At 40.7% G+C, this 25,132-nt stretch overlaps 2 protein-coding genes across 2 annotated transcripts in view; both read right to left on the bottom strand.

Annotated features, from left to right (window-relative positions):
- The window catches only part of LOC128610658 (astrotactin-1-like), a 175,726-nt gene extending 170,318 nt beyond the window's left edge, over positions 1-5,408 (bottom strand). The window contains exon 1 of the mRNA XM_053630075.1: positions 5,252-5,408. Within this exon, the coding sequence (XP_053486050.1) occupies positions 5,252-5,408 (157 nt within the window). The remainder of the gene's footprint in view (positions 1-5,251) is intronic.
- Positions 5,409-11,387: 5,979 nt separating this feature from the next.
- LOC128609498 (astrotactin-1-like) lies at positions 11,388-20,593 on the bottom strand. Its single transcript, XM_053627978.1, has 2 exons — positions 19,721-20,593; positions 11,388-14,502 (listed from the first exon to the last, which is right to left on the bottom strand). Exons 1-2 carry the CDS (start codon positions 20,292-20,294, stop codon positions 14,315-14,317), a joined length of 762 nt encoding a protein of 253 aa, XP_053483953.1. The 5' UTR covers positions 20,295-20,593; the 3' UTR covers positions 11,388-14,314.
- Positions 20,594-25,132: the final 4,539 nt, after the last annotated feature.

Genomic DNA, 25,132 nt, shown 5'->3' with positions numbered 1-25,132 from the left:
CCTGACTAGTGGCTGAACTAGTGGACTGTGGCTGAATGAGCACAAATCCCTAAAGCCACACTCCAATATCTAGTGGAAAGCCTTTCCAGAATAGTGGAGGATATTATAAGAACAAAGGTATGACCAACTCCATATTAATGCCATGCAGTTGGAATAGGTTATTATAATGACAAAGGGGGGACTAAATGTGGAATGGGATGTTCAACAAGCACATATGGGATTTATGGTCAGGTGTCCAAAAACATTTGTCCATATAGTGTATCACATCTATAGTCTACACTACTTTATTCATTTATTATGCTGCATTTTTAACAGTACAGTAATTCTCTTTACATTTAAACCATCCTACACTTCAGTTTCTGTCTCTTCCAGAAATCTGTTTTAAATCCGAACTCACAGCAATTACAGATAATGTCGGGGTAACCCTGTTCCCCGAGAAGGGAACAAGACATTGCGTGAGCTCGACGTTGTGGGATCCAGTACGACGGCTCCAGTATCTGAAGCTTGTGTAACATCATGCCTGTTTATAGGCTTGGCGTGATCAGGTGACATGGCAATTAAGCAAGTCGTGTGATATAAAAACGGCACCTGTGAACCACGCCGTCAGCATCTATTATCTGAAGTGAAGATGCAATTCACCAGCATGCCCCAGTATGACAAAGCTATGCAACGTCTCAGTCCCTTCTCAGGGAACAGGATTAACTGTGTAACCCAGACATTCCCTTTCAAAGGGAACACAACGTTGCGTGAGCTCCATGCTATGGGAATGAAAATACCCACTCTGTCATACTGAGGGTATGGCCTGTATAAAAAGATCCGAGACCAAATTGATTTCAAGCAAGACACTCAATATATATCAATGTATATCCAGGCTGTAATATCGAATGAATGTGTGTGGCATAGACCACCCCACTGCAGCACACACATCCTGTCAGGGTACCCCTTTGAACAAAGCCTTTGAGGAGGCGACCCCCTAGTGGAATGAGCCCTTATACCCAGAGGCATAGCGAGACCACGCGCCTCATAAGCGATAGAGATTGCTTCCACTATCCAATTAGAGATGCGCTGCTTCGACACAGCATCACCTCTACTGTCGCTGCCAAAGCAGACCAGCAGCTGCTACGACTTACGCCAGTGGCCGGAGCGGTGGACATAAGTACAGAGAGCCCTTACTGGACACAGTAGATGCAATTTCTCTTTTTCTGGTGTGAGCAATGGAAGCGGGCAGAAAGCCTGCAACACTACTGGCTGGGCAGCAGAAATAGGCACTTTAGGAATATAATCCGGCCTAGGATATAGGAAGGCCTTGGCTAATACAGGGACAAAGTCAAGGCAGGAAGGGGCAACAGAGAGAGCTTGTAGATCTCCTACTCGCTTGAGCGATGCCAGGGCCAGCTGAACAGCTACCTTTAGAGTCAGAGTCAGCCTCAGAGAAGATTCTAAGGGCTCAAATGAGGCACCTGACAGACCTTCCAGGACCATAGAAAGGTCCCAGGAAGGAATGCGTGGTCTGCAAATGGGCCATAGCCACCTGAAACCAACGATAAACCTCAAAGTTAGAGGATGTTGCCCCACAGACGCTCCATCAATAGGGGTGTGGCAGGCCAAAATGGTAGCCAGATAGACCCAGATGTAGAAGGAGCCAAGCTTGCTGAAAAACATCCTTGTAAGAACTCCAGGACTGTAGCTACTGCACAGTTCACTGGGTCTAGCTGACGTTCCCCACACCACGAGACAAATGGTCTCCACTTGAGCACATACAATTTCCTCGTGGATGGTGCTCTAGCGTTCAACATGATCTCTACAACTTCAGTTGCAAGACCAGAATCTATGAGCTGGTGCCCCTCAGGGGACAGACCCACAGTTTCCTGAGTTCAGGCCGAGGGTGATATATCAGCCCTCTGGCTTGAGATAGCAGATCCCTGCAGATGGGAATCTCCCAAGGAGTGCCATCCAGCAAGGATATTATCTCAGAGAACCATATTCCAGCTGGCCAATAAGGTGCTACTTGCAGAACACACAGAGAGTCTTGGCGAACTCTCGCTAGAACTTGTGGGAGCAGAGTGATCACGGGTAAAATGTAGAGATGTGACCTCGGCTGCATCTGCACCATGGTGTCCAGCCCCAATGGTGTGGGAGGAGTAAGGGCAAACCACACCAGACAGTGTGTTGTCTCCTCGGAGGCAAACACATCCACTTCCACTTGGCCGAACCGCCGCCCCATGGACTCCACCACTTGTGGATGGAGCCTCCAATCCCTGGGCTTCAGTCCCTGGCTCTAGACGATGTCTGCCCCCACATTCCAGTTGCCCAGAATGTACATAGCACTCACTGACAAAAACTTTCCCTCTGCCCAGAGAAGAATTAGCTGTGCCTGCCTGAACAGGGGGCACCGCTGTGTTGTCTGTCACAGCTAACACACGGTGACCTCTCAATCGAGGAAGAAAGAATTTCAGTGCAAGAAACACGGCCCGAATCTCTAGGCGATTTATATGCCACTCCAGATGAGGGCCGCTCCAGAGACCATGAGCTAAACGGCCATCTAAGACTGCTCCCCAGCCCATGAGGGAGATGTCAGCCATTATCGTCTTGCGCACAAACCGGTCCTCAAACTGAATCTGTGGAACGATAAGTTTGAGCATCAGCATCTTGAACCTGTATGTCCAAAGAGTACAGTTCAGATGACGCCGATCTAAAATTGGCAGCATACTCCTCTATTTTTTGTGGACCAGAAAATAATGGCTGTAAAAACCTCCCTCCTTCAGGGAAAGGGGTACATGTTCTATGGCCCCTTTGTCCAAGAGGGATCTTACTTCCTGTGCTAATGTCGGGCTCTGCTCTGTGCTGACTACTGTGGTGAGCACACCTCTGAACCAGAGGGGTCAAGCTCTGAACTGGACCCGGTAGACCTTTTTTAGGGTAGACAGAACCCATGGAGACACATTTGGCAGTAGTTTCCATGCTGCCAGATGGTCTTTTAGTGACCTTAACTTTTCCACATTCTATTGGAGGAAAAGCATCAGATTTTTGTTGTCCTGTGACAGCTCGGTGACCAGAGAACACTGAAAACTTGGGACAGCCTTGGCTAGGGGAGGCCCTATAGTAGTACTGGAGGCTAACTGCCCTAACAACTTCATGTTCCCTGATACATCCCTCCACGGCCCTTCAGGACCGCTCCTCCTTTGTCTGCTTGGCCTTTATGACCATTCTCAGATCAGGCCTAATAGCCTAGTAGTATTGGCCACCTGGTTCCCCTGGCTGTCTGCGAGGGAATGCGGGCCGCCACACTTGCCTTCTGTGCTTCCCTCGCACTAGCACTGGCCAGGGCTCCACTCGTGTATCCCCGGGTGAACTCAACACAACAGGGAAGCAACTGGCTGAATGCCGCCATATGTCGAGCTCACTCAGCAGGTCTGCTTGGTAGGACTGCAACAATGCCCTTGTATGCAGTGACCCACAAGGAAGACCCACAACCGCATGGGCCTTGCCCACCAATGCCACGGTGGCCTTACATGGTAAAGCCCCCCCCAAATTACCTGCCGTTGATGGAGAGAGGTAGCTCGCGAGCACTTCCTCCACCTTTGGCATACCTAAATAGCCGTGCCATTCATTCCCCACGATGGCCGAATAATCCGACATCGTGGGGTTATAAATACAGATTATGAATGGTTTTCCCCAGAAGCATGATATTCTGTCACGCACTTCTGGAAAAAAGGGGAGTTTTCTGCAGTGTGAGGGAGATTTATTTTCACTTGGGAGAAGAAAGCTCATCCAGCCTTAGTAATCACTTCAGGAAGCTTTTTATATGCTTAAGAGCTGCTCTCAGTTTTTAGCACACCCTTCTGGCTCCTCTTAGTCAGAGAGGAAATAATTTTTTCTCTCTATAGCGGAAGGAGTCGCCTCGACACAAGCTCCAAAATCCAGCAGAGAGCTTGACTCCGATGACAGAGAAAGAGATACAGCAGCGCTCGTCTCCAGCTCCTCTTCCAGATCCATACGAGATCCCCAGGACGAGTCACGAGTGGAGCTGCCTGATTGTAATGTTTTTCATAATCCATACCATCAGACCTCTCGAGGGCTGCCCTGGCGTGCTCCATCCCTAGACACTTCACACAGAAAGTGTGTCCCCTCCCCCGTGATGAAACGGGAGCAAGGCATAACACATTTCCTGAATTCTCTCACTCATACTTTTCTCTTTTTTTTTTAAAGGGACAAAAGTAAAGAGATTTTTTTTAAAAGATAGAGAGGAAATGAAAAGTCTTTTTGCGAGTGTTACACAAACAACCGACATGCAGTCTCGCTGAAAATAATAAGGCTGACGTTTTTATATCACACGACGCGCTTAATTGCCACGTTACCTGATCACGCAGGCCTATAAATAGGCATGATGTTGCACAAGCTTCAGATACCAGTCACGCACGAGAGCGCTTCCCACAGCATGGAACTCACGCAACTTTGCGTTCCCTTTGAAAGGGAACAATTAGTGCACACAAACATCTCATTTACATATTGTTTCCTCTCCCTACTTTCCATGTAATGACATTCTTGCAATTATTCTTTAGTAAACCAACTGCAGCACACCTACTAAGTGCACACAGGATTTATACAACTGCACACAAACATGGTCTCAGTTTAAATGTATAAGAAGAAGGAAAGCAGAAAAAGTATGATATGCATTGGGTTAAATGCACGTGTCTAATTAACTGGTCTGTGTCAGATTTCAATAAGGTCAATCTCCATGAGCAGGGGTGGCCAGCTATCATATAAACTGTCTCAGAGTAGGAGTGATGATCTAATCTCAGTTCCCATTTATTGAAAGTATGCTGCATTGTGTGTGGCTGATGTAGTCTAAATGTCTGTATGAACTGTAGATTAGAATCTGTAGTCAGGAAATGACAGATTGGGTTGCATTCCAATATCTGTCAGTTATGGATTTGAAGTCACTGTGCATTTACAGCAGTGCAATGCCAAGGCACTTTTTTTATTTCACTAGTCTTTCAGAAGAATAAAACATTTTAGAATTACCCACAGTTCTGTTCCATATAAATGTGATGCTTAAAGAAATGTATTGTTAAATAAAATAACATAAAGTAATAGACCACCTTAGAGATAAAAAAAAAAAAAAATCAAGGTTATCTGGTATTACCTAAGGACACAGAAGCATGTGAGATCCTAAGTCTGTAGAAGAATTATAGCTGGTTCTCCAAGATGCATAGAACAACCTACACTATATGGCCAAAAGTATGCTGACACTTCACCATCACATCCATGTGTGATGCAACATCCTCCCTCAGGCAATGAGGTGGAGCGATCTCCATATAGCTGTGGGGATGCGCGAAATCCGAGCCAGAGCCTGATCGCGGAATGACAGCCACCACGGAGCCAGAAGGGGGAGCGACGTGCTCCATGAGGCCAAGGGGGGAGACATCCTCCACGAAGACGTGACCTGTGCAAAAGGTCACGTGACGTGATCCAGTGAGGTGCACTGGCTGACTGAAACTTAATGAAGGGCTGATTCAGCATAACTATGACAACGATATGCTGAAGAAGAAAAAAAGGTTGCCATTTCAATGTAGCTGTCACTGGGGATTTATCACTGCCTGCTGTTAGCATCTAATTCATATAGTCACTGCTGTGGAAACACTGTTTTACAGCTACAGTAGTTGTGTTAAAAGAAACAGACAGGAATTAAAATGGGATTCATGCAGTTCATGTAGTGTATGATCCTGGTTCTGCTACAAAGAAACAATGATGTTGTACGTTAGGGAATATGGCTTGCAAGGTAATGTTTGGGTGCTGTTTAAAGTAAATTTGAATTTAGTTAAAACAAAGATAAATAAAACATTATTAGCAGCTGGAAAGTTTTAAGAACATCAAGTTGTCACTGCATTTCTGTTGTCATGGAATGTTTAAAAGCTCAAAATCTTTAAGTGCATGTTTCTGCTTTTTATTTCTGGGACTATACATGGCAGCGTTTGTGTTTTAGATGTGTTTAAAAGAATATGTATAACCCCAATTCCAAAAACGTTGGGACAGTATGGAAAATACAAAAGAAACTACACAAAAAGAGTCAAAAAGAGTTGAAAATTCAGTTCACACTGTACTATATTGAAAAAACATTATTAACACATTATTTCATATTTTACTCTGAAAATGTACACTCATTTCAAATCTGATGACTGCAACACACTCCAAAAAAGTTGGGACAGTCGACTGTTTACCACTGTGGAACATCAGCTTTTCTTTTAATTATACATATTAAGTATTTGGGCACTGAGTGAAGACAGCAGTTGGTTAAATTTGACAGATGCTGGCTTTTGGACCCGACGGTCATAACAGCTTGGATGGTCTTTTTTTCCTTTTCGGCCTGGAGAACACGACGGCTGCTTTGTCCAAAAACTATTTGAAAAGTCGACTCGTTGGACTTGCATCTGTGGATGCAGCGGTGAATAGTATTGACTGACAAAGGTTTACTAAAGTATTCCTGAGCCCATGTTAGAATATCCATTACAGACTTATGACGGTTTTTAAGACAGTGATCATGCACATTCAGAAGTGGTTTTCACCGAGATTTGACCGGATTCCTTGAATCTTTTAATTATATTGTACACTGTAGAAGGTGAAATGCCCGAAATCCTACCGATTTGTCTTTGGGGAATGTTGTTCTCAAAGTGTTGGGTTATTCGATGACGCATTAGTTGGCAGATTGGCGAGCCTCGACCCAGTGAAGGACAAGGCTTTTTTGGAGGCTCTTTATATACTATGATTAGGTGATCACCTTCTTATTTCAACTGGTCATATCGCTATTAGTCCTAAACTGCCCGTGTCCCAACTTTTTTGGAACATGTTGCATGCATCAATTTAAAAATACATTTTTATCTTCAAAAAACTATACAGGTGATTAGGTAAAACATCAAATACCTTGCCTATATAAGTTTTTTGTTTAAATACAAGTCAAAGTACATTTACAAATCACTCCTCTTTGTTTTTATTAGCATTTTCCATACTGTCCCAACTTTTTCAGGTTGTAAATCTGAATCCAAGAGAACCTCTTTAGAATTTCATGTAGATAAAACAATTCAACATTTCACCTTGGATTTTTCCTAGCTGCCACACAATTTTAACTGCGTCTTATCTCAGTGGGTAAACACATGCAGAAGAAATGCCTGAAGGAAATAACTACATGGCTCCTCGAGGTGCTATGACATAGAGCTCCAGAGACTATTTACCCTGAACACAAATGGAAAAATGCTTCTGTTATGTATGGCATGAAACAACAGCATGGCACAGCATTGGCATAAAAATTGTGCTGTTTCCCCTTGAGCAAATGGTTTAGTTGTTCCATACGTCTTGCTATAACACAACCGTGGGTTTTAAAATAAAATATGACAACTGCATCAGGTAGAAAGCAAGAATTGATTTTTTAATATAGAGATATAATATTGTGCAACTGTATTTCCATTCGAGATGTGGGGAGAGAGTGATGAATCAAGGCATGCGCAATGGCCAATAATGCTTTTTTTCTCCCGCACTCCAGATTCATTTCATGTCATGACAGAACCACTAAAGCGTTGTGAGCAAACAAATCTCTGAAACATGAAAATAAAGATTTCTCTCATTGGTTGTCCTCGATGAAAGCAGAAGTCCGTCGACTCAGATTTCACACTATTGACAGGTTCTACACAGCATATGCACCATGCAGTACAAATGCGAGAAGTCAAGAAGTCTCATGACCAAAACAATCGAGCAACAAAATCAAGCAAGGACAAAAGTTACAGAAGGATTATGTTCCTGCTTCCTGTTTTCCCTCATACAGTGTCACCGCTCTCAACACTCCTGTTGTTTGCACTTTTATTATGCAGTTCTATTTCGTAGTTTGTTTTATTATCTTAGTCAGTACATATACTGATGTGTTCCTCTTAGGGATGTACCGAATGTTCGGCAACCGAAATTATTCGGACGAAAACAGCAAAAAAAGCATTTTCGGTGTTCGGCCGAATAAGTGAAAAGGCCGAATAAATTTGACCGAACAATGACGTGTTTGATGACGAGACAAAATAGCCTAGCAACCAGAGTGAGACGTGCGAATGTCACGACCTCGATGAGGGGGTGCGCGCATGCACGAGCTACGTGCTCTTCGGATGTTTACTGTGGACACGTGTTGTTTTGTTTCTGTTCCGGAGTATTCTGTCACGTCGCGAGACGTAAGGGAGTAGAGTACGGAAGCAGGTAAAGACGTATTTATTTAAGGGCAGGCAGACAAATCCAAATCGTAAACCAAAAAACATAGTCAAGACAGGCAAAGGGTTATCGGGCTACTGGCATACAGGCATAAACGGGGAATCAAAGTCACGGTCACAGAAAACAGGGTCACAACACAAAACAAGAAACATGAACTAGTACTATGGACTGGGAGCGGAACAACCACTAAATGAACTAATCTATAGTTTAAACTAACTAAATCTATCAAGGAACATAACATTAACAACGTATCTAACTATACTATATCTACTATAATGCTCCGCGAGGTGTACAGGGACGCGAGCGGTATATATCCCCAATATAATCAGCCGTATAATCAGCCGTATAACCGAATAGAACCATTTTTTGCACTTTTTAATGCACGTTTTAGTTGTAGGCTACAGAGTGATACATTCTTTCAGCAGTCAGTTATAGACCTAACATCGGCTATTCAAGGGGGGCTCAAAGATGACCACATAAAAATATTTTTATTTTACTCATTTACTTATTTAAAGTTATATTGTGCCTTGTTGGTAGCCTATGCCTGCTGGAATGAAAAAAAAAAAACTGTTCATTGTTAAATAAATATTTTGAAATTGTAGTTTTTGTAATTGATTTTTTTCTTTGAAAAGCAAGACAAAATAGTAAAAAGCACATTTTGACTATTTAATTCATGCAATGGTGAACAAAATGGTAAAATAAACGGAAAAAACGCGAAAAAACCTGTTCGGTATTCGGCCTTCGGCCAAGTTTTTCATTATATTCGGTTTCGGCTTCGGCCAAGAATTTTCATTTCGGTGCATCCCTAGTTCCACTTTGTCCTTTGTAAAGTGTTGCTAATGAAAATCCGCATGTCTCATGTCTAGTTTATTCTACTTACTCTATTTATAGTTTCCTAGTAGTTTATGTTGTATCTTCCAGGATTGACCTTTGCCTGTGTTTTGCATTGAGGATTTCTTGTATTGGAATTACCCTTGATTACTCTCCCTGCCTGTGTCTTGACCCCTGCTAAGGATCAACCATGTCAAGCATGAACAATAAAGATACATGTAGGCACATGCCCTACTGTTTCACATTTGGTACGACATCCATCTTTTATCCGAACTACCAATAAATTCTAGACAGAAAGCAGTAATCTTTTGATAAACTAGGCTTAATGAGGAATTTGTCATCATGCTGCATTATAGCTTGTATAATAGCCTATGCAAACACTTGTGTTTTAAAGCAAACAAGCTTCTCGGGTTGGTATTCAAAGCAACACTTGATTATTGGCACTATAAAACAGGCTTTAGGATTAAGACAAAAGCTACAACAGACTATATTTGCACCTGAGAAATGAACTCGTATAACTGAGGTTATACAAAGTGGGCGCAAAATACAGCAAAACACATGGTTTCCTGATAACAATGCAAATACCATGATATATCTCTATGCCACAGAAAGAAAAAAAAGAAATGAATGAAGAACTTTAAAAGAATTAGCTGAAACTCTTGGAGCAGGTGAGAGTGTGCCAGCCTCCACAATTAAGCAGGGGCCAAAAGGTGCAGCGCTTCATGGAGAGGAATAAAAGATGAGCGTGTTTAAATATTCAAAGCTTAGCATCAGTGCATCCTCAGCATGCTGATCTGTTCAGGTGCAGAAAGCAAGTCATTATAAGACCTCTAGAATCTGAATGTCATGAACTAAAGAATGATGATCTAAAGCATAATGATCTACGGAAGACGTAGAAGGAACGCTCAGAAAACATAGGGCTTATTCAGAGCCATGTTAAGTGTGTGTAGTGAGAAGATAATACTTGTGCACATCAGTATTCAGACCACAGACCTGCAGATGTTTGAGGGTTTGAGCACACGGGGCAGAGTTTGTCAAAACCGGAACTGTGTCGTAGCCATTCCGTTCTTTGATTTTTCTTAAGCGATATCTGCTCGAATGAGGAGCGGTATTAAGTCCAGCGACCACTGGACAGAGTTTGATGTTACACTGAAATTTATGTTATGTTTTCAGCTGTAAATAGAGTCTAAAAAACGAAGAAGAAAAAAGGAATACCATTCATAATGATTCATGCCACATTTTTTATGCTTAAAAATGATGAATTTGCTTAAAATGAGCAGTAAGTATAGAAAATTCTCTGGGGCATGTTTTCTTTAAACCAAAACATTATTATTATTATTATTATTATTATTATTATTATTATTTAAATGGAAAATCAAAAGTGTGATACACTAGTTTTATATCCTGTATGCACATTACGATTTCTTGACCGTTATTTGTGACCAAAATCATTTTTAAAAAAATAATAATAATAATAATTTTAAAAATTAACATTTTCATGACTTATCCACTTGCAGCAGCTGTCAACAGTAGGTACAGCACTTTTCCACGCCCAAGATTCACACTTCCTGCTACTATATTTCTAGTTCATAGAAAATGCAAAAATAACAGGATGTGCTGGACCAAGTGCTATTTTATAAGCAAATAACAAGGCTGAAAGCATATTGTTGAAATGATTGAAATTAAGACAAATTAGACAAATTGCGACAAATCCTATACCCTGCCACACCCAATACTTTTGTTAATTGGTGATTACTGGAAGACACAACTGCACAATGGCAGGCCCTGATTTACCAACAGCAACTAATAATCTGCTGCATGCAATCAGATAAATGGGATGTTGTGGGTGGTTTATAAATAATAATTGCATGGATAGCTTCACTTACAAAGCATCTGTAGGAAACAATATGTGAATGAGGTTTTTCGCGTGTGCTAATTGTTCTCAATAGCCACGGAGAGCTCAGATCACAACTGAAACTGAAGTATAATTGCAATTAAACATGATGAGATGAGTATAAAAAACATGCGTGTAGACACGAGTCTGCACTTAATGCAGATAATAATACATTGTCATTTTGAGAATTGTCCTTTCTTTTGTTTTGAGAGATGGGAAGGCATACATTGGATAAATCAGTGTATAATTCAGACTTTATTAGTAGTATTTATAATTTAGTAAAATTCAGTACAATTTTGTCATCGACCAATGAAACCTGCCTCGGCATAACTGAGAATCACTATTCCAAAAGTGTCTCTGAGGCTTATTTAATTAATCCATTTGCATAAATGCCACCCAACATTTTGTACTTAATCCAATCATTCAATCATGTGGCACAATGCATAAAATCATCCAGATACAGGTCAAGAGCTTCAGTTAATGTTCACATCAAACATCAGAATGGGGAAAAAAATGCGTTGATCTTTGTGACTTTAACCGTGGCATGGTTATTGACGCCAGACTGGCTAGTTTCAGTATTTCAGAAACTGCTGATCTCCTGGGAATTTCACACGCCACGTCTCTAGAGTTTATACAGAATGGTGTGAAAAACAAAAAACATTGAATGAGCAACAGTTCTGTGGGTGGAAATGCCTTGTTGATAAGATAATTCAGAGGAAAATGGCCAGTCTAGTTTGAGCTGCCAGGAAGGACATAGTCGAATAAGGAACTCAATCACTCTTTACAACTGTGGTGAGCAGAAAAACATCTCAGAACATCAAACCTTGAGGTGGATACAACAGCAGAAGACCACATCAGGTTCCACACTATGGTCAGACAAGAACTTGACGCTATCATGGACACAGACTCACCCAAACTGGACAAATTAGAAAAAAAAACTGCTCTTTTTCCAGTCTTCAACTTTCCAGTTTCAGTGAACTGAAGCTCTTGACCTGTACCTGCATGATATTTTGCATTGTACTGCTGTCACTGCTGTCGCATTATCCTGCTGAAACTGGCCACTGCCATTAGGAATGTACTTGGTCTGCAACAATATTTAGGTAGGTGGTACGTGTCAAAGTAACATCCACATGCAGCACCAGCAAAAATTTAGGAACACCCACAGAAAATTATCATGCTGATGATGTTAGCACATGACTTGTCATTTGAATCTCAATGACATTCTTTTTCATGAGCCGCACCATGGGCTTAAATTTAGTGAAGGCGAGGTCTTCTTTGGCAGTGGTGTAGGCGGTGTTAAATTTCATGTTCGGCTCAGCCAAATGAGTAGAATGGTCGGCAACATCCTGACGATTGCAAGCTTCAACAATCGAACCTGATCCTGAATTTTTTGCCACACACTTGTCCCGGGATTTCTTCTGCTTGGCACTCTCCCTGCGTTTAATCAAGATCTAATGTTTAAAATGTTTGGATTCAGTGGCGAATACAGTGTTACCTGCAACCTCTCCCCACAGGCTTTACAGTGGACGCAGTGCATTTAGCCATTTTCATAGCAGAGCCACTCAAAGTCTTTCAGCCAGTCTCTCTGAAAACTGCAAGCCTTCTTTTCTGCTGGTGGATCCACATTCTCCACATGATCACCATCACCAACTCCAGGACTCACATTATCTGTAACTTTAGACGGCTTACAAAAGAAATCTCGGTGTTCTTTTCATCTTCTCTCTTCAGCTCTTTATATTTTGCCAGCTAGTTAGCTCCCCGTCACGTGACAACGGAGCGCAGTGAAAGGGAGCGATCGACGGCTAATATTGAACAATCTAGACTCTGCATTAAAGTTAAGAATGTAAAGATGTAAAGAAGTTTAATTGGTTTTGTAACACTGGACAGAACGGTGGACGGGTTACCGGATCAGCTCAAAGCAACCACATACTGTGCACCTTTCGTAGAGAAATTAAAACAGGTCACACCACAACAATTATTTGCACTCGCACAAATGCTCCCAAATATATTTTGGGGTCGCACAGATTAAATTTCAGGAGCATATGCAACCAAAACGGTCGCAATTCGAGCCTTGACATGAACGCCAGGACCCAAAGTTTCCCAGCAGAACATTGCCCAGAGCCTCAAACTGCCACTTCCCATAGTGCAGTGTTCTGCACTGTCAAACAGCCACTTGTATCAAAAGTTATTCCATTAAGTTCCATTTCCTATATAAGTGGGCATCTATAAAATAAAAAAAACTTAGAGAGAGCAGGTTAGCTGCACTGATCTGAAGAAGTCAGGAAACACACACAAATACTTTTAAGACGAGAACTGTTGGTCCCCGAAAGCAGATTATATTGGGCTGTAGATAGCTGAGCAACAAAAAAAAATAGAGAAAAAAAAGAAGAAGAAAAAAAGTTTAAAAAAAGAAAAAGAAAAAAGTATGCATCAAATATGATTTGAGTAAATGTGAGGTTGCAGACCCAGACCTCGTCAGACAATTGGCAGAGTCACATTTTTGTTCTGCTCCAGCCCTCAGCGGCTGACCTGTGTAATCAAGCGCTGCAGCAGTGTGATTACAGCTCCGGTATTGTAAGAGAATAAAGACGGACAAATTCGGGGTCTCTGGGGGATGTTTTGAATGTCTCAGGTCTACATGGATAAAATGTAGTGATATTCCTGAGCTGTGGTCTTAAACAGGGGCACATCATACAATACAAGACTGGTGCAGCTTGATTGTAATTGTAAATACAGAGATGTTGACTCCCACACATGCTCACACACACACATGCGCATGAGAAAGAAGAAAAAAAAACAAAACAATATACATCTAATAATGTACGCAACTAAGTCTGACATGGAAGTTACTAAAATAACATTTTTAATATTAGGGATGTGCATGGATAATAATCATATTATTTAGAGAGACACAAGATAAACATAAATCAATCTTTATGAGTATGTATAGGAGGGAAAACATCACACTTTCCTTGGGGCTTCGTCCCAAACACTAGGAGTCATGTCTAGTTATTAAAATCAACCTCAGATTTGAAGAAATATCCCAAACACTAGAAATATGCTGTAACAAGGCTTGTTATTTTTGGGCATTCATATGTATCCTAGGTAGCTGTAGGAATGTGTGTGTCTTACCAATCATGTTGTTTGCTCAGCATTTTTACACACCATGTCAGGTTTAGTGAGCTGGGTTAATTTATGAGACACTACATGATTGATTAGTAGGATGCTCATAATCCTTATTGTATCTTTGTGTAGCATGTTCTTTAGTCGTTACAATTTTACCACACACTAGCATTTGGGATACAACCAAGAAGTGAGAATGGCAGCTGTGGGTGGCAGCGGGCATGTTTAAATGCAGGCGTCTGCAGGCATGGCCGACCACTCACCGCGCGTGTTGCTGGACAGACGCGTGCGCTGGTTGGTGGAGGTGTTGTGTGGGAAGAGCGTGTTTTGCTGGTGATTGCTGTCAACGGTACTGGTGGCTATGATGTTATCCTTGTACTTGCTCATCAGGGACAGTTTTGTATTGTCATTCCCTGATGGCAAAGAGGTCAAAAGGTTAATGTTAGGCAGAGATATAGACAGAAAAGGTTGAGAGCACATAACACTGACCACTGATGGCAAAAGGTCAATATCAGGCAGAAAAAGAGAAAGAAACAAAGAAGAAACAGATAGGTGACCAGCACATGATACCCAGACGCAGGCAGTGATGCTCACAAGAAGAGCTCTTCTAACTTAAAATGAGCTCTTCTCGCTAGTGTTTGACAAGTACTCTTGTGATTTGGTATTTTGGGGTATTTTTGGTATTTGTACAAAAGTGTTTTTTGGGAAGTGTGCCAAAGAAATCCTGTAGGAGTATCATTCTTAAGAATAATGCTTAGACCACACTAGAAGAGAATCAGGCCTACTTTTTAACTGATTCGCCCGTTTTGACCATTACCTTAAGTATTTATTTTCCCAGATTATTCTCTAGTGTGTAGTGTGTAAAAGCCAATCTTATCCTAATCAGTCTGCCAGTTGCAGCTGCCTGGATTTAAAATTGTATATTTATAAGTCAACATCCTGTAGTGTGAAGGGAATTATGGATTTGTAATTATAATTGCGGCAATAATGCAACCTGATGTCGTGCATGAAAGATCCGCAACCAACTACCGCCAAGCTGAACTGCTGAACGATCAGATATGTCTATCTTAAATCTGAAGTCATATTTGCGTATATGAAACTCAGACATTCTAAGAGTCAATATAATTGGTTGGTACAGTGTGGCATTTTATTCTCTTTCACTTTCACCATCAGTTAGGATTGTATACATCATACAGTGTGGCCCAGGCCGAAGTCAGGAAGAATACACTGATCAATATTGGGACGATGTATATTATGTATTATGCCTTATTGTTTGATTGGTCACATTTTACTTTCTTTGACGGAGCTGAAGACACCAGCCTTGCCAATAAAGTAAACAGTAAAGAGAACTCATCTGAATTGACTCGGTAGATATGAGCTTCCATCATTTTCCATTCTGCAACAGCGCTCAGTGTATGCCCCCCGGTAATAATATATATATAAAAAAAAGCACTACACCAAAGAAAACTGACACTGCAGGGCTTTTTGTACTATTCAAATTAGCATGGCAACATGAAATTACTCGTCTCCAGCATGGTCTACTGGGAGTTTTCATAGCAGAAGACTCTTCCAGGCAAATACCAACATCATTTCACACTCAGCCAGGGCTGATGTCTCTAATGCTGTGCGTCCAATGAACCTGGATGACCTCTGTGTCTCTACCTCGAGTCGAGAGGCTCTTCTTGCCTTTAATGATGTTTAAAACGGGTCCTTTGGTGCTGCGGGGTAAATTAAGCAATACAATATTTATCATGAATAATTTACTTAATATCTAACTACTTCTGGTCATCTTAAGCTTCATACGCCACAACATTACTGGCATTTGTGACCTTTTTTTAAGTAGAGCTAACGCACGTATCTACCATCAGTGCTGTTTGTTGTAATAATAAACAAAGTGTTTTCCGCTGTCTTACTCAGTGTGTTTCGATGGCGAGACGGATACAGAACAATAGAGAGACCACTGTTATATGGATAAGCTGACCAAGCAGCCATGTGTTAAGGTTACAGCTCAGTTTAAGTAGACTCTAAAGAAGAATTGATTGGGCTTACTTAAAAAAAATAAATAATAATCCTCTGGTACCATTTTGCATGGATATTTTATTAGTCCCAATTTAATAGTGCCATTGTCAGAGTAAAATAACTAGATTATGTTATGTTACCAATATGATTTTCCTCAACATAAGAAAGGTAAAGTAAAAGAAGCAACTTAATTGTTCAAAGCTTAAAGGTGCAATAGTCCAAATAACCTGGAAAATGTGCAGAATGTGATCAAAAATAATTGTGGCTGAGAAAGGCCATTTAGAAAACAGCTTTTTTGGTCCGGCGTGCTCGTTTGTATCTATATGGGCCTCTTGTCAATCATTTTATACACTCCCAAATGCACCTTCTCTCCTCCTTCTCAGGAAAAGATCAAAGCCAGATTATTCTCCTGAGAGCAAAATCAAGTAGATACCCTTTATTCCAATATAAGGAAGAAAGGCACTTATAAAAATAAAATATTTTATGAGCCAGATTGTGTGCATTTAGTGTTATACCTTAATTTTCAAGCTGCTGAATGGTCTATCTTTTACAGTAGCTAGCAGTGTTAGAGTTTAGAGCTCATAAGAGTTTATTACAAAGGAAAAAGGACAGAAAAGGGATGTCTAGAGTATCCTCATACATCATTGAGCCTGAATGTGTTGTTAATAGTGGTGTAACTTGGCTTTCATGCAGCTGAATGTGCTTTAAAGTGATGTCATAAAAACGCTTGCTAATACACAGACGAGCACTAGGAGCCAGGTTCCGGGGGTGGAGCTTTGTGTACATGTGTGGGAAGTCTCGTTCTTCCTGTTACTCATTTATAAGCTAGAAATACACTTAAAATATACTTCAAAACAGGAAGGAAGCTATCGATGAGAAACTATGTCAGACATCTGACCTTGCTTTGTTGTTGATCCTGTTTGGATCAATTCCACAATACAATCAGTTTATCTGCTGGTTACAAATGACAATTCCATACCACTTTTTACACTAATACGAGCCTTTAATGTACGGACAGACAATCCAAAAACACTCAGTGGTGGAAGCATAATTTTATTCAAATGTCCTTAACTGTCCTTAACTACTTAACCATTAGAGACCAACTCTTGACTAAGGCCAATAAATTACCACTACACCACTCAAGAGTTATTGCTAATACTCTTGGAATTTCCTCATATCTGCCAGAACAAGACTAGCGCAAGCTATTTGTGGAACAATATTTCATAACATTGGTTGTGCTACACACCGTACAAAGTAATCCCACAGCTGCGAGCGCACACATTTACAACGAATTCAAGGCTGTGTGTCCCAAAACACAAAATACACACGGTGTAATGACACTTTATTTAGTAGGTAGTATGCCGTTTAGGATGCAGCCAAATTATTTGTGACTTACAACTGCTTAGTATTACAGAAGTGTATACTGAGTATTAGATGAAAAAGCAAAAGCCTGTGTTTTAGCTTCCATCCGCTGTTTAGCTCTTACTGTTACTGCCTAATCCAGCAGCATTGCCTGTGCACTGTTAACCTGCCTCAGTGGAACTGTAATCATTTTCATTTCATCATAAAGAGCACACCTACAAAATGAACTACACACCCAACATCAGCTAGCTAAAATATAGCTAAAAGGCTTTGCTTCAAGGTGAAAGCTTGTGCTAATCTTTTAATATGCTGCTTGCACAGATCCACAGATTTAATACAGGGGCTTTCCCTGTGGTGCTGCACTATTAGACGCAGCTAGCCCACTGATCCTAGCTAGCGTGTAAAAAAATACAGGTGTAGAGAATCAGACTATATTTCCTGCCTATTTCTTATTTGCCAGCTTTTTTTTTTTTTTTTTACCCAGTCTGTTTTCTCAGTGTATCTAATTTGTGTATTTTGTTCTATCAAAAAGCTTGGCAAGAACCAAATCATGCTAACACAGTAGCTACAACCCATAAAGGAGGTTATAAACACACAGATCAGGCCAGCAGAGGTGTTGAATTGCTCACTCTCGCCTGACTATTGTTAGTGATCACTGATTATCATGGGTTCTGTAGCTCAATAATTACGTTAGATATGCACACACAAACACCACAAGAAACATGAATGTATCATTCACTAGCATACCGCATTAAAGAACCTGTTACCTGTTCAGCAAGAATAAACATAAAACTTTAACTGAATCCTATTTCCTCAAACAGCGAGCAACATCATGTGACTTGCTACTAGATACTTTGCATATCCATTTTGTTTTTTACCGCCGCAAGGGACCCCAGTCCCATATTCTTGTTTTCAACTAGCTCACAAGAAACCGAGAAAATAACTATCAAACCATGCATTTTTTATTTTTTGAGCTGAAAAAGCAAAAAAGTGTGAACAGTGTTATATTCAGTTGCCTCGTGTATCACCAGGACAAGTAGACAAAAACAGCTACACTGTACCTCAAAGCACCTCTAAAGATAACTAATAATCTTCAGTATAAAACATTGTGTACAAGCAATTGGTGCATTTGTATGAGTAGGTACTAAACAGCTAGTTAGTTAACAGGTTTTGCAATCACACAAAACCGAAAGCAGAACATACACAGATTGATGTACACAAAGTGTGTCTGTCTTTGAAAAGATGTTAATATATATCTTAACACACAGCGAAGTACACTTTCATTTAAAGTAATAGAAACATCGGTCCTGCACCTACTTAAACCGAGCTGTCAGCTTGTCAATTAAATCATGGCTATATCTTCTGTAGAATGTTAGAAATTTTCTTACAAGACGATATAACCAAAACTTGGGTGCAATTTTGGATTCTAATAATGGATTATGATTTCATGACCTTAACCTGGTATCTCGTAGCCAAGGTAAACTTAAATACAATGAATAAAACGTTCGCTTCATGGCCTTTTAAGAGATGTGTAATAATAAGTAAGTTTGAGAATTCAGCTCTTATCAGTTGAATGTTTATCCAGACTTAAAGACGAGCAGCTCTTGCACAGGGTTTTCTAGCTCTTCCCAATTTTTTTTTTTTTTTTTATTATAATGTATGAGGTATAAGAATATCTTAATGGCTTGAAATACAGGATGTCCCAAAAGTCTCCATATTCAGGAGAAATTAACACTTTTTTTTTTTTTTTTTGCAAAATGCCTCTTCATACTTATTTCATATTCTATATAGTACTGTGCAAAGAAATGCTATAGAGCAAAGATGCCTTCAAAAATAATGAAATTAAATGTTTTTACATTTAAAAAAATACCATAAAGATCAGTAAACAGTAGTAAATGAAACAAAGTCAATATTTGGTTTGATAAAAAAAATAAAACTGGCTGGATCTGGAAGCTGTCGCAAGGTTGTTAAAGGACTTTAACAGGAAACATGGCACATCACACACGACACTATCGCCAAACTTATTAACAAATTCAAAAAGACTGGAAATGTTGCGGACCGACCGAGAAGTGGACGTCCACGAACATCCACTGACGAAGGCACAAGTGACGTAGTGCCGGTATACACAGTCCCCTATGTATGGAGACTTTTGGGACACCCTGTACAACAAATAGTAATATTACAGTGACTGGTTCCACCCATCTTACAAAGACGAGGCATTGCTCAGTAGTTTGAGCTACTAGAACGCACCGGGGGTGAGATCCACGTTGGCCTTGTCATTACAGCCGTGAAGCGAATCGAGCGTGCGTGTCACCTGGCTGGCGAAGTCCTCACCACCGTTCATGCACTCACGCTGCAGGTGCTGGCGCAGCTCACCAATGTCGTACTCATAGCCATCGAGGATGGGCGTCTCACGGATACTGAGGGTGCCGCTGGCATTGGCACCCTGGCACCGGGAGTTCCTCAAGCTCTCGCGTGCCTGCCCACCCAGCAGCACAGATGGGATGTAGTGAATCTCATTAGCTGCTTCGGCACTCGCGCTCTTCTGAGGCTGGGGCACCCGACGCCTCTTACACCAGCGCTTCCGTGTGTACAGGATCATCACCAAGCACAAGATGGAAAGAAGCAGAGCAATCATCCCACCCTGCAAAAAGGGACAGAGAGATAGACCAGACAGCAAGAGAAGGATAAACAAAGAAATAAACAGAGAGATGAAGAGACAGTGGAGAGTGGGGTGGGGGGGTTGGAGAGGTGAGTGGAAGGTAGTGTGTGGGAGTAGATATGAAAGGACAGGAAGAAGAGTAGGAGAGAAATGGCGAGACATATAATTGAAGGCGTGAACAAGAGATGATGACAAATGTACAGGGAGAAGTGAAAGTGAGAAAAAGGGAGACAGATGGACAAGGAGTAAAAATGGAAAAATTCAAAATGAGTAGACAGGATGTACAGTAGGTAGGATAAGGAATGAGAAGAGAGAAAGAAATATGTGAAGACAGACCAGGAGAGAGAGATGGAATGGGATGAATAACAGAGTCAAATCAAGGCCAAAAAGAGAAAAACAAACAAAAGGATAGACAATTACAAAAGTCATTGTCACAGAAGATAGATAGAGAGAGAGATAGAGAGAGCGAGAGAGAGAGAGAGAGAGAGAGAGAGAGAGAGAGAGAGAGAGAGAGAGGAAAAAATAAGTATTAGGATAAGCTAACAGGCTGATAAAACACCCAAATAATTCCATAAACTGAAACCCAATGTCACTCGAGATTGGGAAAGGAAGAAATTAGGGATGCCACGTTGGAAGCTACTAGGACTCCAATTCAAACAATGGCAGAAAGCTGAGCCTAAAGAAAAGCACTTTAATCGCCTCACTTACACTGAGCTAGAACAGCAAGTGTACACTCATTTTGCATGAATTGTTTGCCTACTTACCTAGTCAAGGGCGATAATGAATGGCACCTTAATGAAGGTCACTCATGTTGCATTTGCATGGGAAAAAATCGTGAAACTACCATAATTTATTTTGTTTTGTTTAAAATTCCTTAATGCGTTCTAAGTCATTAAGCCAGTTTCCTGTTTGCGTATGATACAAAGTTAAGTACATGACCGATTATACACCGGCGGGAGAGAATGTGGGGAGAATGGATGGTTCAGGGGGCTCAAGAATAAAGAGAATTTACGATGCACATTTTTCCCCAACATACCTGAAAACACAAGATAAAAGTGTTCCAATTAGCAATCAGGAGCCAACTGATGTTTCTTAGGCTTCATGATAAAAACAGAAGAAGGAACCTTCTTATGCAACTTTGTGTAACATAGCTTTAAAATAATAATGTATATCTTTTAAAGTAAAAGTTTAAACATTTACTGTTTGCTCTTGAGGATTGCCAGTAAAACGGACAGGTGATTCTCCATTAAAGCTAATGAACATATTTTATGATGTGCACAGCTTTTTAACTTTTCTGGCTGCCAACTGTGCAGCAATATACAACGCCCTCCACTAATATTGGCACCCTTGGTAAATATGAGCAAAGAAGGCTGTGAAAATTTGTCTTTATTGTTTAACCTTTTGATCTTTTGTTAAAGAAATTCACAAACATACTTTGCTCTAATGGGTTTCAATATAATGCCTGATTGGAGAAAGGGCTGGAGAATACATGGCGAGGGATCTGAAACCATTCCTCCATTCAGAATCTCTCCAGATCCTTCACATTTCGAGGTCCACGCTGGTGGACTCTCCTCTTCAGTTCACCCCACAGGTTTTCTATGGGGTTCAGGTCAGGGGACTGGGAGGGTCATGGCAGGACCTTGATTTTGTGGTCAGTAAACCATTTCTGTGTTGATTTTGATGTATGTTTTGGATCATTGTCCTGCTGGAAGATCCAACCACGGCCCATTTTAATCTTTCTGGCAGAGGCAGTCAGGTTTTCATTTAATATCTGTTGATATTTGATGGAGTCCATGATGCCATGTATCCTAACAAAATGTCCAGGTCCTCTGGCAGAAAAACAGCCCCAAAACATTAAAGATCCACCTCCATATTTAACCGTGGGCATGAGGTACTTTTCCATATGGCTACCTCTCTGTGTGCACCAAAACCACCTCTGGTGTTTATTACCAAAAAGCTCTATTTTGGTTTCATCTGACCATAGAACCCGATCCCATTTGAAGTTCCAGTAGTGTCTGGCACACTGAAGATGCTCGAGACTGTTTTTGGATGAGAGTAGAGGCTTTTTTCTTGAAACCCTTCCAGACAACTTGTGGTGATGTAGGTGACTTCAGATTGTAGTTTTGGAGACTTTCTGACCCCAAGACGCAACTAACTTCTGTAATTCTCCAGCTGTGATCCTTGGAGATTTTTTGTCCACTCGAACCATTTGACACGTGCATCTGTAATGATTTCTGTCCTGTCTCCGCCCCTGTATTTTCATACATACATAAGGGTTGTTTCCCGTATGTGACATCATTGTTCTCAGTTGTTTCGAGTTTCACCCATGATTACGCTTGTTATTTAAACCCCTTGTGTATCTTGTACGTCGCAAAGTATTGAGTGTTATCACCATACCAAGCGTTTGTACCCTGTTCCTTGTTTCGGTTCCATAGTCTTTGATCTTGTTTCTCGTTACGTGCTTTTGCCTCGCCCTGTTTAATGCCCGTTTTCAGATCGCCTCGCCTGACCCATTGCCTTTTTTTCTGACCACACTATTGTCTCATGATTTGGATTTGTCTGCCTGTGTCTCTTTAATAAAAGCTCTTATCTGCACCTGCATCTGTCCTAACCTCCATTACGTTCCACTATGTGACAGAAAGTCACAATGTCATTTTTTAAAATTACGTACTCATTCTGCCCAACTTTATTTTGATGGAATTATTCTATCCTGGTCATATGTGGGTGGTTTATTAAATATTCACACATCAAAAACATATTGATCTTGAGTTACATGCATGAGCCATAGCATAGCACACACAACATACTTGTTTGAAGCAGTGTTGCTGTCAGCTACTGAATATAGACTAGTCTAAACAAGAAAAATATAAGAGCGTGCATTTAAAAAGATCAAAAAGTGATAGTATTTTTTTCATATCACCCTAAACTGCATGAGTTGTGCTAACACATCACTAGATATGAGTTACCCAGGACTGGTACTTCACCCGGATTTTGTTAATAAAACATGATTTTTTTTAAATGAAGCAGAAATGAAACTGATGTTATGCAGGGAGATATATCATTGGTTCATAAACACTTGGCTGATAGGAAGTCTCATTTGGATGGGTATTACATTATAGCTAATAATAAAATTCCCCTATGGCGGTTATAAATCTTACTTCTGGAACCTGATATAGAAGCACTAACATTTCTACCTTCATCTTCCCTGGAGGAACCTGTGACGCTGCCAATACAGGCACTGTGTATAGTATCAAAAATATGTGCATGCAACATAGCCAATATAATACAGCATTTAGAGCGCTAAATCTCTTCGCACATTCGTAATATTCGGCAGAAACTTACTGTTTAGGTATCTGTAATGCAGCTTCATCAGATTAAGAGAAACTCTCTGCCTTCCCTATAGTCCGTCCTATGCACTAGTGATTACATACCACAAATGCTAAAGGAGAAAAACCATCCCAACACAGTGTCAGCTTACAGCCCCAGAGTCAACAGCTAATCAGTTTTCTCTAATTTAATTTCCTTCCAATCTGTCAGTGTGCATTAGCCAAATGAGCAGCTTACAACTTTATGGTGGAGAAAATTAGGTAACACTATACACAGGAGTTACAGGAGACTTAAAATTAGAGGAGACAGGACAGCGCATTATGAAGGAGCCCTATTAAAGTCAAACAAAACATCAGATGCTAGCATCGTGTCAGCCTGTAATCCAATTAGCAAAGATCTACGCCAACCTGTAATCTGTTTGGTGGAAAGCCATGACATTCCACTGCATATCAACAAAGTCACTGATGAACAATATAATGACAAAATATGAATTGTTATTACATGACCTCATGTATCATGACCTCATGCCCAAGTTCAATTTTCCTACAAAATTCCCAGTTTTGGATTTACTCGTCAATTATAACTGTTATTTGATGGCCTGGTCTCCACTCATATAACATGGTTGTCACTGTAGATAAGAATCATACTGTATGTATAAAACACTTTGTCTTTAACAGTCTTGTGTTTAAGAATATCCAACCCCCTGCACTGTACTTCCTACTGTAAGGTTTGATCTTTTATGTAGCATTAAAAAAAACATGGTGGGCTTAAGTTTAAGTGAATAAAAAACAAACAAACAACAAAAAAAAAAAAAAACACCCTCTTTTTGAATATTTTGGTTGGGCATTTTTTTCATGTTTGCCCTGTATCGCTATTTTCATGGTTAGACATTAATGCACAGTACTGTCACCACCTTCCAATACCCCCTCTTAGCTCAGACAAGCTATTAAAAGCATCACCATTGTGAGACCAATCAAAAGCATCTGGGTTACGCATGTAACCCTGTTCCCTGAGAAGGGAACGAGACGTTGCGTTAGCTGAACGCTGCGGGAGCGCTCTCGTACGTGACCAGTATCTGAAGCTTGTGTAACATTATGACTATTTATAGGCTTGCTGTGATCAGGTGACGTGGCAATTAAGCATGTCGCGTGATATATAAACGACAACTGTGAACCATGCCGTCAGCCTTATTATCTGAAGAGAAGATGCAATTCACAGGTATGCCCCAGTAATTTTGTAATTTTGTGTCATTTGATAGTCTATCTGTAATGGAACCTAGGGAAAGTTCAACCTTGGACCAGTAGAGGGCACCCCTGTTCCCCATGTAGAACTTCTTCCTCTGTTGTCTCCCTCAATTTTCTGTGTAACCTTCTCGTGTGTTTATTTCACTGATTGGTTCCCTGTGTTTCTTCCTTAGTTACTAGAGCATTAACTCATGTCAGGTTATTTTTTAATGTTGTTATGCTTTGTTATTTGCACTATGTTTTTGATTATATAGCATTTCTCTTAGCGTTTATTATTTTTTTTTTGTTTGTCTATTTTTAAGTTTATTAAGTTCTGATAATCCTGGTTCCCAGTGTGTCTACTCCTCGTGTTTGTCCCACAAGTCTGTTTCCTCAAGCCTGTTCCCCGTGTTGTCTTGAATAAAGAGGTTCTGCATGTGCATTCGCCTC

This window comes from Ictalurus furcatus, chromosome 7 (assembly GCF_023375685.1).
Source record: "Ictalurus furcatus strain D&B chromosome 7, Billie_1.0, whole genome shotgun sequence".
NCBI classification, from domain to species: domain Eukaryota; kingdom Metazoa; phylum Chordata; class Actinopteri; order Siluriformes; family Ictaluridae; genus Ictalurus; species Ictalurus furcatus.
The sequence above is the reverse complement of the archived record's forward strand: the minus strand, read 5'-3'. Positions and strand labels throughout refer to the sequence as shown.